Source organism: Mastigoproctus giganteus, chromosome 3, assembly GCF_048544385.1.
Source record: "Mastigoproctus giganteus isolate SK-2022 chromosome 3, ASM4854438v1, whole genome shotgun sequence".
NCBI lineage: Eukaryota > Metazoa > Arthropoda > Arachnida > Uropygi > Thelyphonidae > Mastigoproctus > Mastigoproctus giganteus.
The window spans coordinates 113783591-113805596 of record NC_143577.1 but is presented as its reverse complement, the minus strand read 5'-3'; the positions used below and the strand labels follow the sequence as shown (position 1 = coordinate 113805596).

The 22006-nt window shown below is 39.0% G+C and overlaps 1 protein-coding gene across 6 annotated transcripts in view; it reads left to right on the top strand.

Annotated features, from left to right (window-relative positions):
* LOC150088229 (TIP41-like protein) overlaps positions 1-4667 on the top strand; it is a 299210-nt gene extending 294543 nt beyond the window's left edge. For 5 of the 6 annotated variants that reach the window (XM_090370642.1, XM_090370645.1, XM_090370640.1 and 2 more), the window contains one exon: positions 4562-4667. In XM_090370642.1, coding sequence (XP_090226768.1) covers positions 4562-4654 — 93 coding nt within the window. In that variant the 3' untranslated portion in view covers positions 4655-4667. The remainder of the gene's footprint in view (positions 1-4561) is intronic. The other variant, XM_090370641.1, reaches the window with a different exon arrangement.
* The last annotated feature ends 17339 nt before the right edge of the window (positions 4668-22006 follow it).

The following is a 22006-nucleotide window of genomic DNA, read 5'->3' as shown; positions in this document are numbered from 1 at the left end:
AAGGCGCTCGTAATTATGGCTAAGGGTTTGCTTACTTCCTTTGCTGCCTCCTTTAATATAACTGGATAGATCCCATCCACCCCAGTGCTATTAATTTGTCTGGTGCTATTTCCACTAATTTTTTGAGAATCTCAGAATTTTGATTTTGAGATTCTCAAAAATTCTCAATTTTGAGTTTATTGTTTTTGGTTTTAGATAGTGCTATTTCTGAGTCTCGTATAGTAAACAGAGGTTCAATATTGGCATTATCATATTCAGTGTTTTCTTTTATAATGTCTAGCTGGGTGGGGGAATGATTCCCAGTTTCAGTCTGAATAATACTGTCTAGGATGTTATTTACAGAATTGGCCCAATTCAGGGTTGGGGTTCCATTTATGTCTCCTCACCTGGTGTACCATACTTCTGAGTATAGTCAGTTTGGGGCACCACCAGGGAACTGCCTGCTTCCTCAGTTTTTTCTGTGGGATAGACAGGGTTGCTGTTTTTGTTATAATGTTTGTCACAGTCAGTGCGTGCTCGTGCGGGCTACAGTTACCTGATCCAGACCACTCATTTTCCTGTTTTTGCAGTTCAGCTGCAGTATGTTCTGCAAAAATCTGCCAGTTTGCCTTTTTAAGGTTATATCTTTTGATATCCAACAGGGAGTGTTGGGTTGTTTGTAATTGCCTGTTTAGTTTGAAGGAAATGGCTCTGTGATCTGATGTGGTCCAGGCTGGCTGGACACACGAGTCTGTGATTTTATAAGCTATTGAATTGGTGGCAAGAGTAACATCAATGTCACTCTCCCACATGGTACTGCTAACAGTTGGGAGGTTATTTGGTTGGTTTAGCACTTGAAAGGGTGAGGTGGCTATATAGTCCGAAAGTATCTGGCCGTTGTGCGTGCCTGCTCTGTCTTCCACACGGCTATGCCATAAGGCTGTTTGGCAGTTCACATCAGCACACACTATGATATTTGTAGGTAGCAAGTTTGTGACTACTTGTAAGGATTCAATAGTTGGATTTATATCTTCCTCTGGTCGGGAATATAATGAAATAATGTAAAACTGTCCTATAGCACTGGTGATATGGGCACACTCCCACTGGTAAGCAGAAGCGATCCACCTTTGTGACTGTAAGGTCAGTATTTTTTAACTACTATTGTTGTAGAAGGGACACCTGAGGTGTATTCTATTATTTTATAGCCTCTTAGGTATCCCTGAACCCTGTCGATATGTGTGTAGGGCTCCTGGAGTAACAAGATATATCTGTATTATTTTCTTCTAATTTGAGTTTGATTTGATCTACAACAGCTCTTGCCCTGTGAACATTCAATTGGACGAGATTTAGAGTCCTAGTCATATTTATGTTTTCAATCTGGCCCATAGTTGGTCCTAGATTGTATAAGTTTTGCCATTTTCGGCCCTGGAAAGATTGTACAAAGCTCAAAGGGTAGAATTTTTTTCAGCCTGGTCTGTACTTGTTAACAGGAGAGACTGCTTATACAGGGATGGGATACACTTAAATAGAAAGGGTGCAAGAATATTTGCTGATGCTATCGAGGCAGTGTTGTGTTAGGTGGGTCAGAAAACTGCTAGCTTGGGGGGATACAAGGACTAATAGATTAACAGTAGCAACTGGTAGAGGTGAAAGTGATTCTTGCACTGCTTCTATTGGAATGAGCAGCAGCCTGGAAAACAAGATGCAGAGTATTTCAGAGACTGCTGGGAGTCATTGCAGTACAAGTAAACACATGGGTTGTGTTAGGGTAGCTAAGAATAGGAACATGTGCATGTATACTTGCATGTACAACAATACTAGGAGTTTGGTAAATAAATTTGATGAATATGAGGTATTGCTCAGAACATCAAAGGCAGATATTGTTGGGATATCAGAGACGTGGTGTCACACAGATATAAGGAATGCAGAACTGGAGTTTGTGGAGACAGGAAGGATAGGAGGGGTTATGCTATTAGTTAAGAAACACATAAAATCCAAGGAAGTGAAGCCCGTCAACATCGCTGGACAGTGCAGTGTCGAGTCAGTTTGGTGTGACATAAGCATTGGGAGATCAAAATTGAGAGTAGGAGTGTGTTTATAGGCCTAACAACTTTGATGAGTATAATAAGAAACTGTACAGGGAAATAGAATGGGCCAGTAAATCACAGAGTCTTATAATGGAGATTTTAATTTCCCAGATATTGACTGCAATTTGTGGGTTGGTCACTCACATACTAGCAAGGCTTTTGGGAATTTATTGGATGATTGTTTTCTACACCACCAGCATGTTCGGGAGGCAACTAGAGGGAGTAATACTCTTGATCTGATAAACAGTAGTGATTCTTCATGCATTAAGAATCTGCAGTCAGAATTATTACTGCAGTCTTGCCTAGATGATCCTGCAATGTTTCTTTAACCAGTGACCCCATTATTTTTCTTGGAACAGAAGTCAAACTAACAGGTCTATAATTACTCATGTCACCCTTTGAATTCTCCCTTTGTGAACTGGAAATGCATTTGCACATCTCCAGTCCAAGGGAACTTCCCATGAGTCCAAGGATGCTCTCATAATTATGGTTAAAGGTTTGCTTACTTCCTTTGCCGCCTGTTTTAATATAACTGGATAGATCCCATCCACTACACTACAACTCAAGTTTCCTTGGCACTACTGAATTTAATGTTTTTGTTATGTTCATCAAGAATAATAGGAAGAACATACTTTTCTTTATAAGCTGTTGATAAAAGTAGGTTATAAACTGCACATCTTGAAAAAAATACTCAAATGTTTAATTTTAGCACTTTTATTGCTAGTAATATACTATAGTATGTGAAGATTCAATGTAAAACGTAATAAAAACATATAGTTTTTTAAAAATTAAAAATGAAGAAATTTGCCTTTTCACTAGATTTGCCTTATAAATACTACTAAGTAAATTCAAGATTATCATCTTGTCAGAGTAGCTTCTCATTTTGTTGTTCTTGTTTATTAATGGAAATTTTATTATATGGAACAACTGTTTTCCATTTTAACATTATGGATGATGCATATTCAGGTAGTGATGCTTTACAACACTTCATTTTATGCTGTTTCACATTAACACCCTTTTAAAATAATAATGAAAAAAAAAAAAAAAAAAAAAAACATAAAAAGAAAATTTGAAAATGCAAGTGTAAATGCAACACTGGAAGTGGGCACCTAGGCATTGCTAGTGTCAACATCAGTTGCTTTCTCCTCGTCCACCAGTGTGCATGTGTTGTGAACTGTACCTTAAATTTTAATAATTTTCTGTGTTCATTAGTAGCTTATTATTTTAAATAAATTGTGCAACCATGTCTTCTAAGCATAGTGGTGAATCTGTGCCTGCACCTGTTAAAAAAATTTGCAAATCTCGAACGATTGAAATGAAATTATTCGTTGTATGGAATCTGGTGAATGGCATTCAGAGGTGTTCAAGACCTTAAATTTAGCACCTTCTACTGTTATGACCATTATGAATGAATAATTCTGAGAAGGTCAAGCAGTCACATACAGGAATTATTAATGTAAGCATTTCTAGAACAACTTATTCAAGGAGTGAGATAATGGAGAAGATTGAGAAGTTATTAGTTCTTTGGATGGATGATATGAACCAAAATAACATTCCTGTAACACATACAGTAGTTATGGTCAAGGTTATGTCAGTAGTTATGGAGCTTGTTCACTGAAATAAATGAAGAATCGGAAGTGATTGAATCATTTTCAGTTAGCAGGGGCTGGCTTTCCTAGTTCAAAAACCAGACCAGAATTCACAATGTAAAAAATAATGGATGAAGGCTGCTACACCCCCAGACTTGGTCTTTAATGTTCATGAAATGGGGCTGCTGGAAGAAGATTCCTGGTAGGATATACATAACCTGTGAAGAGAGGTCTGCCCAGGTTTTAAGGATGAAAAAGATCGGCTTACATTACTTCTGGGTGGTAATGCATTAGGCACTTTTAAGTTAAAGCTGATGTTGGTGTACCATTCAGAGAATTCACATGTTATGAAGAGTATTGTGAAGACTTGACTTCCTGTTTTCTGGTGCTCTAATAAGAAGGCATGGGTGACTCACACCCTTTTCAGTGAATGGTGCACTTCATACTTTTGTTCAGAGATGTTCTAATTTTGTGCAGCAAACAACTTGCCCAAAAACATTGTTTTAGTTCTCAACAATGCTCGAAGACATCCAGCCAACCTTGAAGATATCCCTAACGAATAATTCAGTAATAAAACTGAATAATACTGAAATGCTAGCACGAGCCAATAGTCAGAAAGCAAAGTTGATTTCTCTGATTTAATTTCTGAGAAATTCAAGGATCCTATCTACAAGAATGTTAAAAAATTTAAACAACACTATAACAGATTTCATGTATTTCTTTACTTTTTTTTTTTTTTTTTTTTTTTTGTTATCCAACTTATGCTTTCCTAAACTTAGGCTTTCCTAGACCATAGATACCATGGTTAATCTTCAATAACATGGCAATTCACCTGAATAATCAAGAGTCTGTTCTATTGCTATAGAATGAGATTCCTAATTAATTAAATTTTGATTTCTTTTTAAGATTCCTATTACAGTGTTGGCTGATCCTGCAGAGCTTTGGCAGCATCTTCCTGTTTTAAGTACATGCTACGAGAAGCTGGAATTTCCATCTTGAAGCCTGTTACCGTAATTTCTTTTGTACATAACATATTCTTTTTTGCTTCAAAATGTAATTCTTTTTATGTGCTTTTTTTGGTGATATCATTATTTGTAAGTCTTCATAAATATTAAAAGCATTCTTGGCTTCTGTAATTATATTATTTGTATATTATAATCAGTTTATTAGTCTAGGTCAGTGGTTCTTAACCTGGGGTACATGAAAGTCTTTCGGGGGTACACAGGTCTTGATATGGAAACATATGTAAAATTCAATATATCTTGTAATAAAAGCTTCAAAGCTCTTTTGATAATTCTAGCTTCAAATTGATAATTCTTGATGATTATTTTTGTTCTGATGAATTAACAATGGCAACGTGGATCTGTAATCTTTTTATTATTAAGGAAGGGTGAGGAATCAATTAAAGATGACCTTATTGATTTAAGATCAAAAGAATTGCTAAAACAAAAATTTAATTCTACATGTTTAGAAAAATTTTGGTCTTCCTTAAAAGAAGCCTATCCTGCATTAGTAAGAAGAGCCATGAATCTTTAAATTCCATTTGACAACTTAGATGTGCAAAGCAGGATTTTCGACATTGTTCCATTAAAAACGAAGAATCGAAATAGGCTTCTTGTGGAACATGATATGCGTGCTTCTTTATTGAAGACTGTTCCCCAATTCACCGTTTTAACAATGAACAAACAGCAACAATGCTCACATTAAAGTTCTGGTTTTATTTTTTCTATTTTCTTTTTTATTTATTTTATTTGTATACATTATTTATGCTTGTTAAATGTTTAAGATTACTAAAATATTGTACAAATAAGTAAATAAAGATATTTTATAATGGGGGTACACAAAATGTTGTTAAATTTGACAAGGGGTACGTAAGTAGAAAAAGGTTAGGAACCACTGGTCTAGGTAAAATTATAAAAAACAAACTATAATCGTACAGATCCTGAACAACGTAGCTAGAATTAAGAATTAAGTTAACATTGATAAAAACCATAGTTAAAGAAATGTTAAATAAAAGTATGCTGTCAAGCTGAAATCCCTGTCAGACCATCCCACGTGGACATCCATTTTTGAGCCATGCTGGGAAAATCTGTACAACACTCATGAGACTGTGAATCGTTCATTCGGTATTCATATCCAAGGTCTATTAAAAAATCTGGACATCACGGTAGACAGTGTTGCCCCATCACCTAGGCCAGTGCTGTCCAACCTTAGGTAATCCAAGGGCCACATTAAAAAAAAAAAAAGATCAATCCGAGGGAGGGCTGCATTCAGAATAATAAATACAGTAGAGATATTAAAATATTTGGACAGTCCTACCATTACGTTTAGCAAGCACTTCTAAAATTTCGTAAGAAAGGAAAGTCATGTTGCTTATAAAGTTTTTATTGAAACAGTAAACAAGATACAATTGTTTATAATTATTATTTCATTTTAATGAGAGCTCTGTGGTTGTTTGTTTTCATTTACTAACGTAGCTATATCAATATCGACGCTTGTAGTTGCCAATCGCAGTAAATGTGAAAGTGATTTATCAGTCAGTGAACATCTGTATTTGGATTTTATGATTTTCATCGTTGAAAAAGGGCTTTCGTAAAGATATGTGCTCCCGAGCATTGAGCATATCTTGAGTCCAAAGTCCCTCAATTTCGGATAACACTCTCTTGGTAATAATTTTAAAAAAATCTTCTTTTTCGATTCTGCCAGTACAAAAAGGGTCTGATTGCAAATCACACAATTCCAATTGGAGGTCAGATCTTGTTTTCACTGCTGACAATGGTTGAATGAAAACTGAAATATCTTCTTCAGTTTCCTTAATATTGCCAAATCGATTCTCACAAGTCCTCCATGATTGTTTCAATGCACTTTATATGAGCTGAAAATGATGTTCTCTCAAAATTCTTCATTTCTTCAAATTGTTTTTTACAATTAGGAAAAAAAGTAAAAATATTATTGGCCAATGTTGATTTCAAAAGCTTCAATTTACTTTTAAAACCATTCAAATGACCATATAAGTTGGCAGTATTCTGTTGTTTGCCCTGCAGCTTTAAGTTCAACTCATTCAAATGGTTGGTCATATCTGTTAAAAATGCAAGATCAGAAAAAAAAGGTAGGATCTTTCATTTGATTTTCAAGTTCTTGCTCAAAGCCTTTGCTTTGTACAGAGAGAAGAGCGATTGGGTGGTATGAATCAGGCGTGTGTTGTGGTTTGGTTGGCCTTTTCAGAATCAGTTTAATGTTGGCAGTTTTCCAGTCTGTGGGAAAGTGGCCGCTTTGGAGACAGTGGTTGTATAGGTCCAAGAGAAGATTTGGGGCAAGCTCTGCCACTTTTTTGTCTATTTCAGGTTCTATCATATCTATTCCTGGAGGTTACTTTGTTCGCCGACTGCAGATATTAGGTCCAGCTGCATGAAGGGTACCCTTGTGAAGATGGTGTGATATGTGTCATTTTCCCCAGCAGATTTACTCTTGCTCAGGGGAGTTTTGGCTGTCCAGTGTTTTGAATATGGTGTTTAGGATGTTGTTAACCGATTCATTCCAATTTTTTGTCATGCTTCCTTAGGGCATCCTGGTAGAGGGTGTCACCTCACCTCTGGGTAGTTTTTTCATTGTGATTTTATAGACTATGTCCTAGGGGTCTGTGTTTCCCACCGTGAAGACAAGGTGCTCCCAGGACAGTTTTTTTCTGCTGTCTGCCTGATCATTGCAGTGTAGCCATTTCTGATTTCCCTGTATTATTGCACAGGGCATCCAGTTCCCTAGACCACAGGGGAACGACCCCTGGTCATGGAGATTTTCTCTTGATGGTCTGGCTTGCTGCATCTACAATTGCATTGGTGACTGCATGCTGGTGGAGGTCAGTGGTTTGGGTCTGGTAGTGCTCAGTCAACAGTCTCTGTACGTTTGTAATGATCGCTTTCTCAAACTTATTCCACTCTGCCTTTTCCACAGCGTATCTCTGAAGCTTATAGCTGGTAATGGGCTCTTGATGTATTGTTCTGTGCATGTTGAAAGTGATGGCACGGTGGTCGGATGTGGTCCAACCTTCCAGTCCATTATATAGCAGGCGAGAGATCTTGTTGATAGGGTAACTAGAGTTGCCTCCCAGAGTGTAGAGGCAAAAGTTGGAAGGTTGTTCGGACAGTTTAGTACGACAATGCCAATGTTTGCCAAGAATTCCTCCATTTTTTTGTCCATTCCTCGATCCTCTGTGCTCAGGGGTGTCACTGTGCCAGGGGTGGGGAGCAACAGTTTACATCAGCGGAGATTAGAATTCTGGAGCCTGGGAGCTCTGCCAGAACTTGATTCAGGTACTGTGTTGCCAGGAGAATATCCTCGCCCGGTCAACAGTAGAGAGATATGATATAGAAATCTCCAAGGGCAGAGTTGATGTGCACGCAGGAGGCCCACGCCGAGCATAACTGTGAGATCTTTGTGACCATTAGGTTCGGGTATCCCCGCACTTCGTTAGCTACTGCATAAGGTTCTTGTACGAATATGATATCCAGTTTTCTTCATTTGCCTTTTTTCGTATCTGGCCTGCCACAGCTTTGGCCCGCTGCGCATTGATCTGCACGAACCTGATGTACTTGTGGTTATATTGTTTAGGCAGAGTCCCCATATTCAATTCTCTGTTGATGGGTACTCTTGGCTTTAAGGTATACTGGGCATTTACTGTCACGAATGGAATGGGTGTGTGGGAGTTTCAGGCTTTTGCAGTTTGCGCACGTTGGTTCTTGTTCCTTTCTGGGGCAGTTTGCACAGTTGTGCCCCTTCTCTGTACAATGGCCGCAGGTAAGATTTGGGCACACGTGTCGGTTGTGTGTCCGAAGCGACAGCAGCGGAAGCATTTGTGTACTGCTACATGCTCTCTGTACCGGTGCGATCCCCAGTTTATGAATATACTTGTCTGCCATGTGAGAATCTTCCATGCGTCTGGAGTAAGCTCTATAATCCAGTTTATGGAGTTGTTACCTACTTCTTGTCTGATATTTAGTGATAATAACAGTTGCTGGGTCTTGGTTAGGTAGGTCCTCTTGTAGGTTGTATCTGTATATTTCATCGCAGATTGTGGTTGGACTAAGATCTTTATCTATGTCATAGATGGCTATGGAGGGTCCTTTCTTCCTGGGTGGTTCTGCCGTGAGGCCAAGTGTTGGGATCTTAGTATTACTCAGGATAAGGTTGGCATCATGGCTGGATTTGTTTCGATAATCACCCCAGTGGTGCCAGTTTTCCGTATCGATTTTATTTTGGCCGTCCTAAAGTCCTCTGTCAGTGAGTCCATCATTGTCTTTTTTACTTCCTCGCTGGTTTGGTGTCCATCCAGAGGAGTGGGTTTAAGAACCACTAGGTGAGGTTTGGGGAGTAGTTTTTCTTGCCTCTGGCTTTGTATTGTTTGTTGCTTTGGCAGTGTTTGTCCTCAGCGCTTCAACAAAAGTGGGAGTGCACTGTGCCATTTTGTTTACCCCACTTTCCAGATAGGCATCAAGCCTGGCTGTTATTTTTTCATTTTCCAGTTGGGTTTGGTCCAAAATTGTTTCCAGTTTAGTCCACAGGGAAACTATTTCGGCTCTTAATCCTGTGGTTACTCTGCTTCTTGAATAGGTTTTCAAGGGCGGTTCACAGGATCAATTTTTGTTGAGGGACAGTCCCTTTGGCAGAGTTGGGTCTAATGGTGTATCTTCTTGTTTCCCAAAAGAATTGCATAAGGAGTCGATCTTAGTAACTGTAATTGTAGTGTAGTAGTAATAAAAAAAAAAAAGTTATTAAATTATCATATTAGGCACCTGAATATTTTTATTTGTCATCTCTGTGCATTATGTTCGTAAATTGCATGTGTTCTGTGGTCGATTTGCCTATTCTGTTGGACAAAAAACCCAAGTGGCCAGTGGAAAAACTTCTGCTATCTATGCCATACACCGACTAACTTGGGATTTGAACTCGGGCCGTTTCCACCCAGTGTGGAGAGAAGTGACTATACCGCTGTGCTACCGCGCAGACTACCCGCTTAGACAAAAACCCACCAAATTATGATATTAGGGTCACCCGTAAATGATTACATCTACCCATATATTTATTTTGTCTGTAAATTGTAAATTGCATGTGTTCTCTGGTCGATTTGCCTGTTTTGCTGGACGATAAAACCTTTTTCCACCCAGTGTGGGGAAGATGGTTGCGATACAACTGTGCTACCCACGCAGACAGTAGTAGTAATAATAGTTCATAAAAAATCAAATTATATTAAGGTCTCCCATAAATGATTAGATATACCCTTTTATGTATTATGTCCATAAATTACATGTGTTCTCTGGTCGATCTGCCTGTTTTTCTGGACAAAAAACCCCAGTTTCTGGGGAAGAAACCTTGCTATCTATGCCTGAGACCGACTGACTTAGCCATGGAGTGAAATTGCTACTACTACTACTGGTAGTAATAGTAGTACTAATATCAGTAGTTGCATATAATGGAAGAAAGCCCTCATCGGTAACATTTTGTGTAATCGCTAATCTACCTCTGTCCAATGTGTAGAAAAGACCTGATTTGAAATCCAGTTAATGAAGTATAGAATTTTATGGATCTTTTCGCAATGTCGCTGAGTTCTTCGGTATCAGGCGAGGGTTACATGGTTCTTTTCCTAAAAACATGGGCTTCTTGTCCAGCAAAATCTATCACAGAAGAAGACATTCAATTTAGACATATTAGATATGATGCGATGTGGCCTAAATTGCTGAAGCACCTAAAATCTTAATACAATCAGAAAAAAAGCATGGATACAAAACATCGACCAAAAAAAAACTTCCTTGATTGCCATTCCATTCATCTGGTCCAACAATTTCTGTCATTCTTCCTTCAATTTATTCAAACTACCCACTTGCTACCATAACCGATGGAAGTTTATTCGACAACAATATACCCACTGTCTGAAGGCAAACCTCTGTACGTCAATCCTGCAACCAGCCTTCCCAAACTTGAATTTATTTATTTTTTTTTTTTTTTATGAAAACGACAAACACGAAAGGTATCAAAACCTACAGTACTTATTACCATGCATGGGTTGAAGGAGAAGTATGGGGGGGAGGGGGATGCCGGAAACTTTGCTCTAGAGACTAAACATGGGTTTCACCATTTCAAGCCTCCAATAAGTAAAGTGGTGGTATTTCACCGGTTGATGAAAGTCATCTACCACCTACAATATGTCCCATCATGACTGCAGGCTGAGTAAGAGAAAGAAGGCCATCAGCATTAAGTTTTCTCAATCCATTCAAAGCGTCAAACACCTCAATGAGATCATCTGGAAGATTCCTAATCACCAGATGCTGCATTTTACAAACAATGCCTTGCTTCCAAAGGCAACACTCTCTTTCCCTTCACCAGTCTCGTTGCTGTTCTCTGCACCCATTCCAGTTCATCTAAAGCCTTCCTAAAATGAAGTCTCCAGATGTGCTTCCAGTACTCAAGATGTGGTCTAACCATTCCTACTACTAGAGGCAACTAGACGGAAGAATACTCTTGATTTGATTATCAGCAGTGATTCTTCATGCATTAAGAATCTGCAGATAGAGGAACCACTAGGTGGCAGTGATCACAGTGTGCTGAAGTGGGATTTACTCAAAGAGGTAACTACCATTAGGGGTAAAGGGAAGGGTTATTGCTTTTGTAAGGGCGACTACGATGGACTGAGACAGTATTTTAATTCTATACAGTGGGACCAACTGATGATGTTACCAACAGCAAATGCAAAATGGGAAGCATTCAAAGAACTTATCTTGGAAGCTACTAGGCTATACATACCAACTGAGAAATATTGTTCAAGGTTTAGGCCTAAATGCATGTCAGATGAACTGATGAGGCATATAGCAGAGAAGAAACATGCATGGGATACATACAAATTAACACGTGACACAGAAGCCTATGATAGATACAAGTTGATCTGTAACCAAGTTACAAAGGAGGTTAGGCAGGCGAAGGCAGATTACGAGAAATCTTGGCAAGGGATGCAAAGAAAAACAGCAAAGAGTTCTTTACTTAAGTAAACTCTAGAAGGAAGGGGATGAATCAGATTGGTCCACTTGATATCGATGGGTCAACTGTTGATGATCCTGCTCAGGTAGCTAACAAACTAAATGAATATTTTGCATCGACATTCACACATGAGGAGTTATTTAGCGAGGGGAAAGCCAGAGGTGTATTCAACTCTAGCAGTAAGCTAGAGAATCTTGTAATAACTGAGAGTAAAGTGGAGGAGAAATTGTTGAAGATAAACACAAAGGCACCCGGGGTGGATGGGATCTATCCAGTTATATTAAAGGAGGCAGCAAAGGAAGTAAGCAAACCCTTAGCCATAATTATGAGAGCTTCCTTGGACTCAGGGGAGGTACCCACAAACTGGAGATGTGCAAATGTCACCCCAATTCACAAGGGAGGATCAAAGGCTGACACAAGTAATTATAGACTTGCGAGTTTAACTTCTGTTCCAGGAAAATTAATGGAGGCACTAGTTAAAGAAGCACTGCAGGATCATTTAGACAAGACTTCAGCTATAGCTCGGACACAGCATGGTTTTGTTAAGGGGAAGTCTTGCCTGACCAATTTGATTGGATACTATGATGCAGTCACAAAGGAACTGGATGCAGGGAATAACTTTGATATTATATACTTGGATCTTAGAAAGGCTTTTGATACTGTTGCACATGGAAGACTGCTGCACAAATTGGAGCAGTGTGGCATTGGAGGCAAACTGCTGCTGTAGATAAAGGGGTGGCTGAGGGGGAGAAGACAGAGAGTGGTAATCAATGGACACTGCTCGTCGTGGACTAATGTTATTAGTGGAGTCCCTCAGGGCTCAGTGTTGGGTCCATTATTGTTTTCTGTATTCATAAATGATATTGATGAGGGTATATCAAGCCTCATGTCGAAGTTTGCAGACGATACAAAGGTAGGTAGGGTTGTCAAGGACACTACTGACACTATGCTGCTGCAACAGGATCTGGAAAGGTTGAGCAGATGGGCTGAGAGGTGGCAAATGAAGTTTAACATTGACAAATGTAAAGTACTACACATGGGAAACAGCAACCCCAGAGTAACGTATCACCTCTGTGGTACTACACTGACAGTGGTAGAGAATGAAAGGGACCTGGGGGTGGTTGTGCAGGCAGATATGAGGTTCTCTGAGCAGTGCAGACAGGCTGCAAGAGTAGTTCATGGTGTATTGTTAATGATATATAGGAATTTTTCTAGCAGGGATAAGGAGGTGATTATTCCCTTGTATAAGGCAATGGTCAGGCCACACCTAGAGTACTGTATACAGGTCTGGAGGCCTCATTTGAAGAAGGATGTAGAGCTGCTGGAACGAATACAGAGAAGGGCAACAAGATTAGTGAATGGAACAAAGGAGTGCTCTTACGAAGAAAGGCTTAAGTTTTGCAAATTACAGTGTCTGGAGACCAGGCACCAGCGAGGTGATCTGATAGAGGTGTATAACGCCTTGACTGGTTTGAGCATGCTCAATGCTGATGGGATTCTTCCTCTCGCTCAGAATAATCACCTGAGAGGGCATAAATTCAAATTGAGGAAAGTCAGATGTAGGATGGACGTGCGGAAATTTGCCTTTAGCCAGCGGGTGGTTGGTTGGTGGAACAGACTTCCATCCCTTGTCGTGGAAGTTGAATAGCCTAAATAAGTTTAAGGCTCAACTGGACAGGTATTTTGAACAAACAGAGGGGTGAAGTGGAAGTGGGTTTTTTTTTTTTTTTTTTGGCTGATGCTGCATAAGCTTGCTTTCTTGCATCAAATGCCTCTACTAATGCTAATGCTAGGGGGTGGGCTGTCCCGAGGGTGAAAGTGTTTTTGTAAAGGGCGGCTCCTAGAACGTCCCTGAGTGCCAAGCGATAGTGACAAGTGATTTTCTTTCTGTAATTATAGAGTGATCTCCGAAGTGATATAGTTTTGTTTATTTTCTAGTGCAGCTGTTATTTTATTTACTTGAATTGGTTCTGTGCTTTAAAGGTCAAAAGTAAGGACCCAGAAAAGCAATCTACCTTTCTCTTCTTAGACTTTATATAGTCTGCGCGGGTAGCACAGTGGTATCGTCACTGTCCTCCCCACACCGGGTGGAAAAGGCCCGGGTTCAAATCCTGTCAGTGACGCGAGGAACTTTAGTGGGCTTTTTAGTCGGTCTCAGGCATAGATAGCAAGGTTTTTCTCCCAGAAACTTGGGTTTTTCGTCCAACAAACAGACAAATCGACCCTACAACACAAGCAATTAACAGACATAACACAGAGCACGGCAGATGAATTTGATTATTTGGGTGGCCTAAATATACAAGTTTTTTTTTTTTTTTATTCTTTATATATATCACTAACCAAATCCACTAACTTAAACAACTGCTTGGTCACTAGTGGCACCGCTCCTGCCTCCACGTGGTGGTGCCGGTAACTTGGGGGGAAAAACCAATCCTCAGGGCTAAAAGGAGCAAAGATGGAAACAAATGAATTTCCACGTTTAGAGCCAAAGTGCTTTCAACAAAGTGACAAATACGATACTGACCGTGACTTCTCTCGAAGAAGAAGAAGAAAATGAAAAAGGACACTGAGAGACATGAATCATCAGCTTTCCTAATAATACATTCTCTGTCAGCACAGCCTGTGAGCAAGCTCTCCCACTTCATCATTCAGAGATGTCTCAAACATGCTGCAGGTTCACCAAAAATGGTGAAATGTCTCCAATCTGGAGATTTGTTAATAGAGACCACCTATTCTTGACACTCTGAACTATTATTACATCTGGCAGCCTTGAGTGGAATCCCAGTTCAAATCACACCACATAACACCCTCAATTCTTCAAAGGGAGCGATCACTGAATGGGATTTATTGAATGTCCCTGAAGATGAAATAGTTCAGGAACTTAAAGAACAAAAACTCATGCAGACAAAAAGGATCATGATCCGTAAAGATGGCAGTTTAGTCCCCACCCGGAGTATAATTTTTAACTTTCAGTTCTCCAAACCTACCAGCTTCAGTCAAGCAGGATATTTAAACTGTCGCATTAGGCCATATATCACGAACCCCCTAATATGTTTTAAATGCCAGAAATTCGGCCATTCCCAGACAGCATGCCGTGGAGACGCAACATGTGTAAACTGTGAGGGTAAAACTCATACATAAACAGAATGTAAGGCTTCAACCCCTCAGTGTCCAAATTGCAAGGGCAACCATCCGGAATATTCCAAAGACTGCGACCCCTGGAAGTTGGAGAAAAAAATACAAAAGTATGAAATTGAAAATAAAGTTTCCTACCAAGAGGCAAGAAAACAAGTAAAATTAAGTATGCCAAAATGCACTTAGGCCTCTGCTACTTACAGTCACCAATCAGTAGCATGTCAAACAGAAGTGTCCATCCCTCCAGACACATCGATCTCAGACTGGGCTCTATCTCAGTCCAGCATCCATCTCCATCAAAGGTAGTCGATTAATGCAGTAATACACCGCTGACAGTTCCATCCCACAAACTTCCCCATTGTCAAGCAATGGAGAATTTGCAAAAATCAGATCCAGTTGAGGAGAAGCAATCTCGCCCCTCAAGCATGGACACAGATGATACCACCAACTCAGATCTGCTTGAAATACATGCAATATGGAAGAAAGCAATGACTGAGGATGCCCAAATTTTTCAAGAAAAGAAAAGAAAAATCAAAACTCGACATATATAAACAAGCTACTCACAAAAAGCAGACAGACTCATCTTCCGTTCACAAAACCAAATAATGGAACAAATCATACAATGGAATTGCAGAGGTTTTCGTAGCGATATTGGTGATATCTATGAACTAATTCACTGTTACAGTCCTTCTGCCATATGCTTACAAGAAACGAATTTAACAACAAAAATATCTATTTCTGTCAAAAATTATACTATTTCCAGATAAGATTGATCTGATACTAACAGCCCCCATGGTAGCCATACTCGTGGACTTACGAGTTCCCTCCATACGCATTCCATTGCAAACACAATTGGAAGCTGTTGCCACGCATGTAGTAATTGGTATCACTGACACTGGTCTCGATTTATCTTTCGCCAAACAAAACATGTCCAATTCACCAACTGGAAAATCTTATTTCTCAATTACTATTTCCTATTCCTATTCAATTCCTATTTGTTTATTAGGAGATTTTAATGGACATAATCCATTATGGGGTTCTCTGGTCTCAGATAGATGTGGTAAGGTTATTGAACGTTACTTGACAGAGAGAATCTAACACTATTAAATTCTGGCTTACCGACTTACATCCACTTTCCTACTGGGTCAACTACTGCAATAGATTTCTTTATTTTCTTTCCGATCCTCTTCTCAACTATAGAGTGGGCAGTACATGACAATCCTCTAAACAGTGACCACTATCCACTGATCTGTAGTATTCAAACCAGCTATTCCAAACAAATAGAAACAAAAACAAAATGGAAATTTTTCAAAGCAAACTGACAAAATTTACCCGTCATGTATCTTTTGATGATGTAATCATAGTCTTCTGCTATTGACACTTACCAATCATATCACAATGCAGATACTAACAGCTGCAACAGCCACCATACCACAGTCTCAAATAAGAAACCATCGGCATAACAATCACTGGTGGAATGGTAATTGTAACAAAGCGAAAAGAAAAAACGCAGCATGGAACATCTTCCGCAAACATCCCACCACTGCCAACCTTATTAACTTCAAGAGACTGAGAACCAAAGCTCGTTATATCCGGCGGGAGGCGAAAAAAGACTCGAGGATAAAATTTGCCGCCTCAACAAAGATACTGACACCCGAATAATCTGGGACAAAATAAAGAAACTAAATAGTAAATATATGTTGCCTTCTCCTGTTATTAATTGGAATGGGAAGGAGATATCATCTGCTGGAGAAATTGCCAATGCCTTAGGAACGGTGTTCTGTGAATTGTCCTCAACTGCATGATGAAAAGATCGTTGATAACCATCTTTTCAAAAAATTAAAGCTGAAGCTGAGAAAAGGAAACTGAACTTCAAAGCTACATGTCCTTTACACTATAACCAACCACACAATATCTGAACTGAAAGAATCTATATATACCTCAAGAAATAGCTCTCCTGGCCCTGATGAAATCTACAATATAATGATTCAACACCTCAATCAGAAATCATTATCTTTATTGCTGAACTTTTACAATAGGATATTCTCAGAACATATATTCCTACTTCTTGGCAACATTCTTATGTAATAGCATACCTAAACCTGGAAAATATCATTCGATTCTTAACAACTATAGACCAATTTCTCTAACCAGCTGCCTGAGTAAGACTTTGGAAAAAATGGTTTTCACCATACTAACCTGGTACCTTGAATCCCAAAACATAATCAGTAATAATCAGTTTGGATTTCAGAGAATAGATCTTCCCTAGACCTCATGACCAAAGCTGAATCCAACGTAAGAAATGCATTAATCAGAAATCAACATCTTGTCATGATATGCCTCGATATAGAGAAAGCCTTTGATACCACATGGTGTTACGGTATCCTAAAAGATATCCATTCTATTCATATGAGAGGCAATTTACTATATTTTATTCAAAGCTTCCTTCCGCACAGATCTTTCCAAATTAGGTACCGGTAGGTTTTATCTCAAACATGCATACAAGGAGTCCCACAAGGCCCTGTTCTTAGTGCCACTCTGTTTGCAATACGAATAAACAACATCACAAACAGCATTCCAAACACCATTGACTCGTATCTCTATGCAGATGATCTTACCATATCATGCCATTCCCAGAATATGAACTATATTGAGAGGCATCTACAAATATCCATTAATAACATTGAATTATGGATGGCACAAAATGGATACAGACTGTCAAGCCACAAATCTACAGCCATACATTTCTACACCAAGCGCAGAATGCATCCTGAACCTGAGTTGCACTTGACCAATCATCCTCTACCAGTTGTGAACAGTATTCGCCTCCTAGGGCTAATTTTTGATAAGAAGTTAAACTTCCAGGAGCACATCAAGTATCTAAGAACCACTTGCACAAAGAAAATGAATATGCTATGGGTCATCTCCAGTACATCTTGGGGTGCGGATCGTTATACCCTGCTCCACTTATATAAATCTCTAATTAGATTTCAGCTAGACTATGCTGCATCTGTTTATGACAGCTAGGGAGAACACGGTGCATCTTGCGCCCATTCAACACTCTTCTCTTAGGACAGCCCTAGATGCATATAGAACATCACCTGTTCAAAATCTTTATGTTGAGGCTCACGAACCTTCACTTATCATCAGAAGAAAGATGTTGCTGATGAGCTACTCATCTAAAATTCATCCTGTTTGGCCACTATTGCATGATCCTCAGTGGAAAACCTATTATGCAGATAAACCTAGAACAATTCAGACTGCAGAATCTAAGAGAAAGCTGGAACATTCAGCTTGATAATATCCTCAGGGAATCAAAAGATCCGGATCTCCCCCGTGGACTGACCTCACTCTTTCTTCTTTGAGCAGTGTGGTAAAGGTTCTATAGCAAATATTAACATCCAACAACTACATTTTGCTCAATCACAAAAGTATCCCCACTTTACCAAGATATATACTGATGGTTCAAAATCTGACAATCGAGTGGGTGAAGCTGCTGTCTTCCCTAATACAACTTCAATTTCACTTACAAATGAATGCAGCAGCTACACTGCTGAGTTCCATGCCATTAAGCTTGCCCTGAAAATGATATCACACTGCTGTCAATAAATAAAAACATAATATACAGTGAAACTTCTCCTAACGGACACCTCTCTACAACGGACATCTCTCTACAACGGACATTTTCAAATTCCCCAACTCTCCTCCATTGGTTTTACCGTGTTTGCAGCTTCTGTCTAGCGGACATTCTCTGTAATGGACGCGGACAGGCAATCTGCACTGTTTCGTTTAGATTAGCACTTAATTTGATCTCCCAATAACGCACAGCGGGGGAGTTCATGGCCCTTTTTCTAGGAACATTTCTTCCACGTATTGCCTCAATCGTGTGTTTATTTTCTATTTCCGATTCTCTGAATTTTATCAAGGTTTATGTTGCAGTTCTAAACCCTTTTTCAAGAATTTTAAGGCACGTGTGAAACTTCTGATGAATTCGGTGTGTGCAGGGGGGGATTTGGTCGGCCTTTCGTCTTTTGAGTTTCAGTTTTCAGTTTTGTTCAGTGTCGTGTGAAGTGCACAATGTCTTCTTGTAAACATTTAACTTTAAAAGATAGTCAAACTCATTAATGCGTATGATGTTCAAAAATCATTCCCGAAAACTGTTGGACTTCAAATTGACAATGTTACGTATGAGTTGTTTTGTCGCGCACGTGCTAAATAAATTCCCATTAATGGGCCTATTATGAGGGAAAAGGCTTTGGAGGTTGCGAAATCTATGGGAGTAAATGAGTTCAAAGCTTCTGTGGGATGGCTAGACAAGTTCAAAACTCGGCATAAAATTTCTTGGAAAACCATAAGTGGTGAAGGTGGATCTGTTGATATTGGGGTTGTAACAGAGTGGACCGTAAAATTGGAAGATTTATGTCATGATTTTGAAGCTAAGGATATTCACAACTGTGATGAAACAGGGTTGTTTTTTAAAGCTCTTCCTGAAAAAAACAATGAGTCTAAAAAAGGAAAAGTGCCAGGGCGGAAAAATTTCTAAGGTACGCTTGACTGTACTACTGTGTACAAATATGCTGGGAGACTTTGAACAACCTCTTGTTATAGGAAAACCTCAAAATCCTCATTGTTTCAAGGGCATAAAGTTGAAACTTTTGAATGTTGACTGGAAGCGTGGATGACACGAGATATCATGAGCGAATGGATAAGTCACTTTAACCAAAACATGATTTGTCAAAACAGAAAAATTATTCTTTTCATGGATAATGCTGCATCTCTCCCGCACATTGAATTGTCCAACATTCAAATCGTTTTTCTACCACCAAACACATCTGCAGTTGGATCAAGGGATAATAAAAAATTTTAAACTTCACTACAGAAAACGTGTTTTAAGACATCTCATTGCAAACATGAACGATGTAACATGTGTGAGTGACCTTGCAAAGAAAATCAGCATCCTAGATGCGATTCAATGGATTTCCTCTTCAGTAAACGCAATTAGAAAAGAAACTGTCGCGAACTGTTTTGTAAAGTCTGGCTTCTCAAACGCAAAAATTTAAGTTGTGAACAGCAATGTGGAGCACCGAGAAGAACAAGAACTTCAACAACATCTATTGATAATGTACGATACTTCAGCTACAAGTGACCCTGGCTACAAAGATATAGACTGGAACCTCACTACAGAAGATGGTGCTCTAGATATCAACGACATTATCATCGATATTTTTCAAGAAGTTCCTCATGAGGATGAAGAAATGAAAGGAGGTCATTCTGTCGAAGAACATATTAACGACGAACCACAGATGAAAATAGAAGAAGCGCTCATACAAATCAATCGTTTAAAAATGTTTTTCGTCGCTGAAGAAGATACTGAAGGACTTTCGATGGTTTCTTCTCTCCAAACAAATGTTGAAAACAAAATTATCAACCGGAAGAAGGTGCAGAAGAAAATAAGTGATTACTGTATGCATTTTTCTTAAGATAAAGTCATAATATGCATAGCACAATTATATGTATATTATTTACAAAAATATTGTTCAAAATCTGTATATATTTTAATTTAATTTTACATTAAACGTTTAACGATTTTTCTTTCTTTCTTTTTTTTTTTTCTCCCTCAGACTTCTTGTTAGCGGACACTTCTCTCTAACGGACACATTTTCGTTCCCCATGGCTGTCCGTTAAAGGGAAGTTTCACTGTATACTGATTCACAGAGTGCTCTTTTAGCTTTGAAAAGCACTTCCCCATCTAAAAATCCTTTATTAAAGCTCATAAAGCTTAAACTGATGCGTCTTCATGAGCATCAGAAAACCCGGGGGCTCACATCTAGTGAGTATGGGCTTGGCACACCCAGGGTCCTGAGCTGGATATCATCATTCTTCTCTTTCTTGTTGGTGATTCCTTTCTACTTCTGATTCTCTCTCTCTCTCTCTCTCTCTCTCTCTCTCTCTCTCTCTCTCTCTCTCTCTCTCTCTCTCTCTCAGGGTAACTCGGGAATTTTTTTTTTTTTGGCTGGTGCAGCATAAGCCTCTGGCTTCCTTGCACTATATGGCTAATAATAATAATAATAATAATAAAACTTATCTTCTCATGGATCCCTGGCCACAGTGGTATTCCAGGAAATGAATGTGCAGATGATGCTGAAATGCATCCTTCCAACATAGCCTCAACAAATGATCTAGTCCCCTATCCTGATTATAGACATAACATACGAAGAACATCTATAGAACAATGGACACTTCTCTGGAAAATGCAAACAAATAACAAGCTATTTCAATTAAAACCTGAACTACAATTATGTACTTCTAGCCTTCGTAAAAATAGAAAAGAAGAAATAATCTTAGTCAGAACTCGTATAGGTCACTCTCACCTCACATATCTCTCTGTTTACAGGAAATGATCCTCCGCAGTGTGCGCACTGCTCGCAACCACTTACAGTAAAACATATACTTCTTGAATGTAAATTATTCAGCAATACCCAACGAACGTCTTTCAGTTTCGTTTCAGATGTACAACAACCTCTCTCTAAATAGCATAATAGGTAAAGAAGCAAATCTCTCCGAATTCTTTTTCTATTTAAAACAAATAAAAATCTGACCATTTCTAACTGCTGCTCAAGCAGTTTTGTGTATAGAAAATAAATTGATTTGGGAGGCGAAATATGGCCTAAGTAGCCCTTGCGCCATAAAACACCACCACCACAACAACTCCTAGATGGTCGGTTAAACTCCGCCTCGTATCTCTGTGAAGAACAGTATTACTGCAACTAGGCCAGATATGTGAGTAATGTTGGTTTGTGTGTTCTGTTGTGTCTGTCCGCTTTACTAGCTAGAACCATCAATCACTTGGAGAGATGATTCTGGGTACTCGTCCACACCACAGGAAAGTGGACCAGTCCCATTTGTGCTTGTAGTGTCTCAGTTCAAGATTCTGACCCACCTGATGTTGCCAAAAGGTGGGCCAGATTCCTCTGGGGGCCCACTCCAAAAAATAAGGAAAAAAAACCAACAAAGGTCCCGTGGTGTATTTATAATTTAAAAAAAAGTTCTCATGGTGTATTAAAAAAAAAAAAAAAAAAAGAAAAGAAACATGAAAAAAAAAACTAAGAAATAGAGGGTTAGTTGGAGTTGCTTGTAATGGTTTGCAATCAAGGACTTTTGGGCAAAGATGTCTGCAGCTTGGAAGGCTTG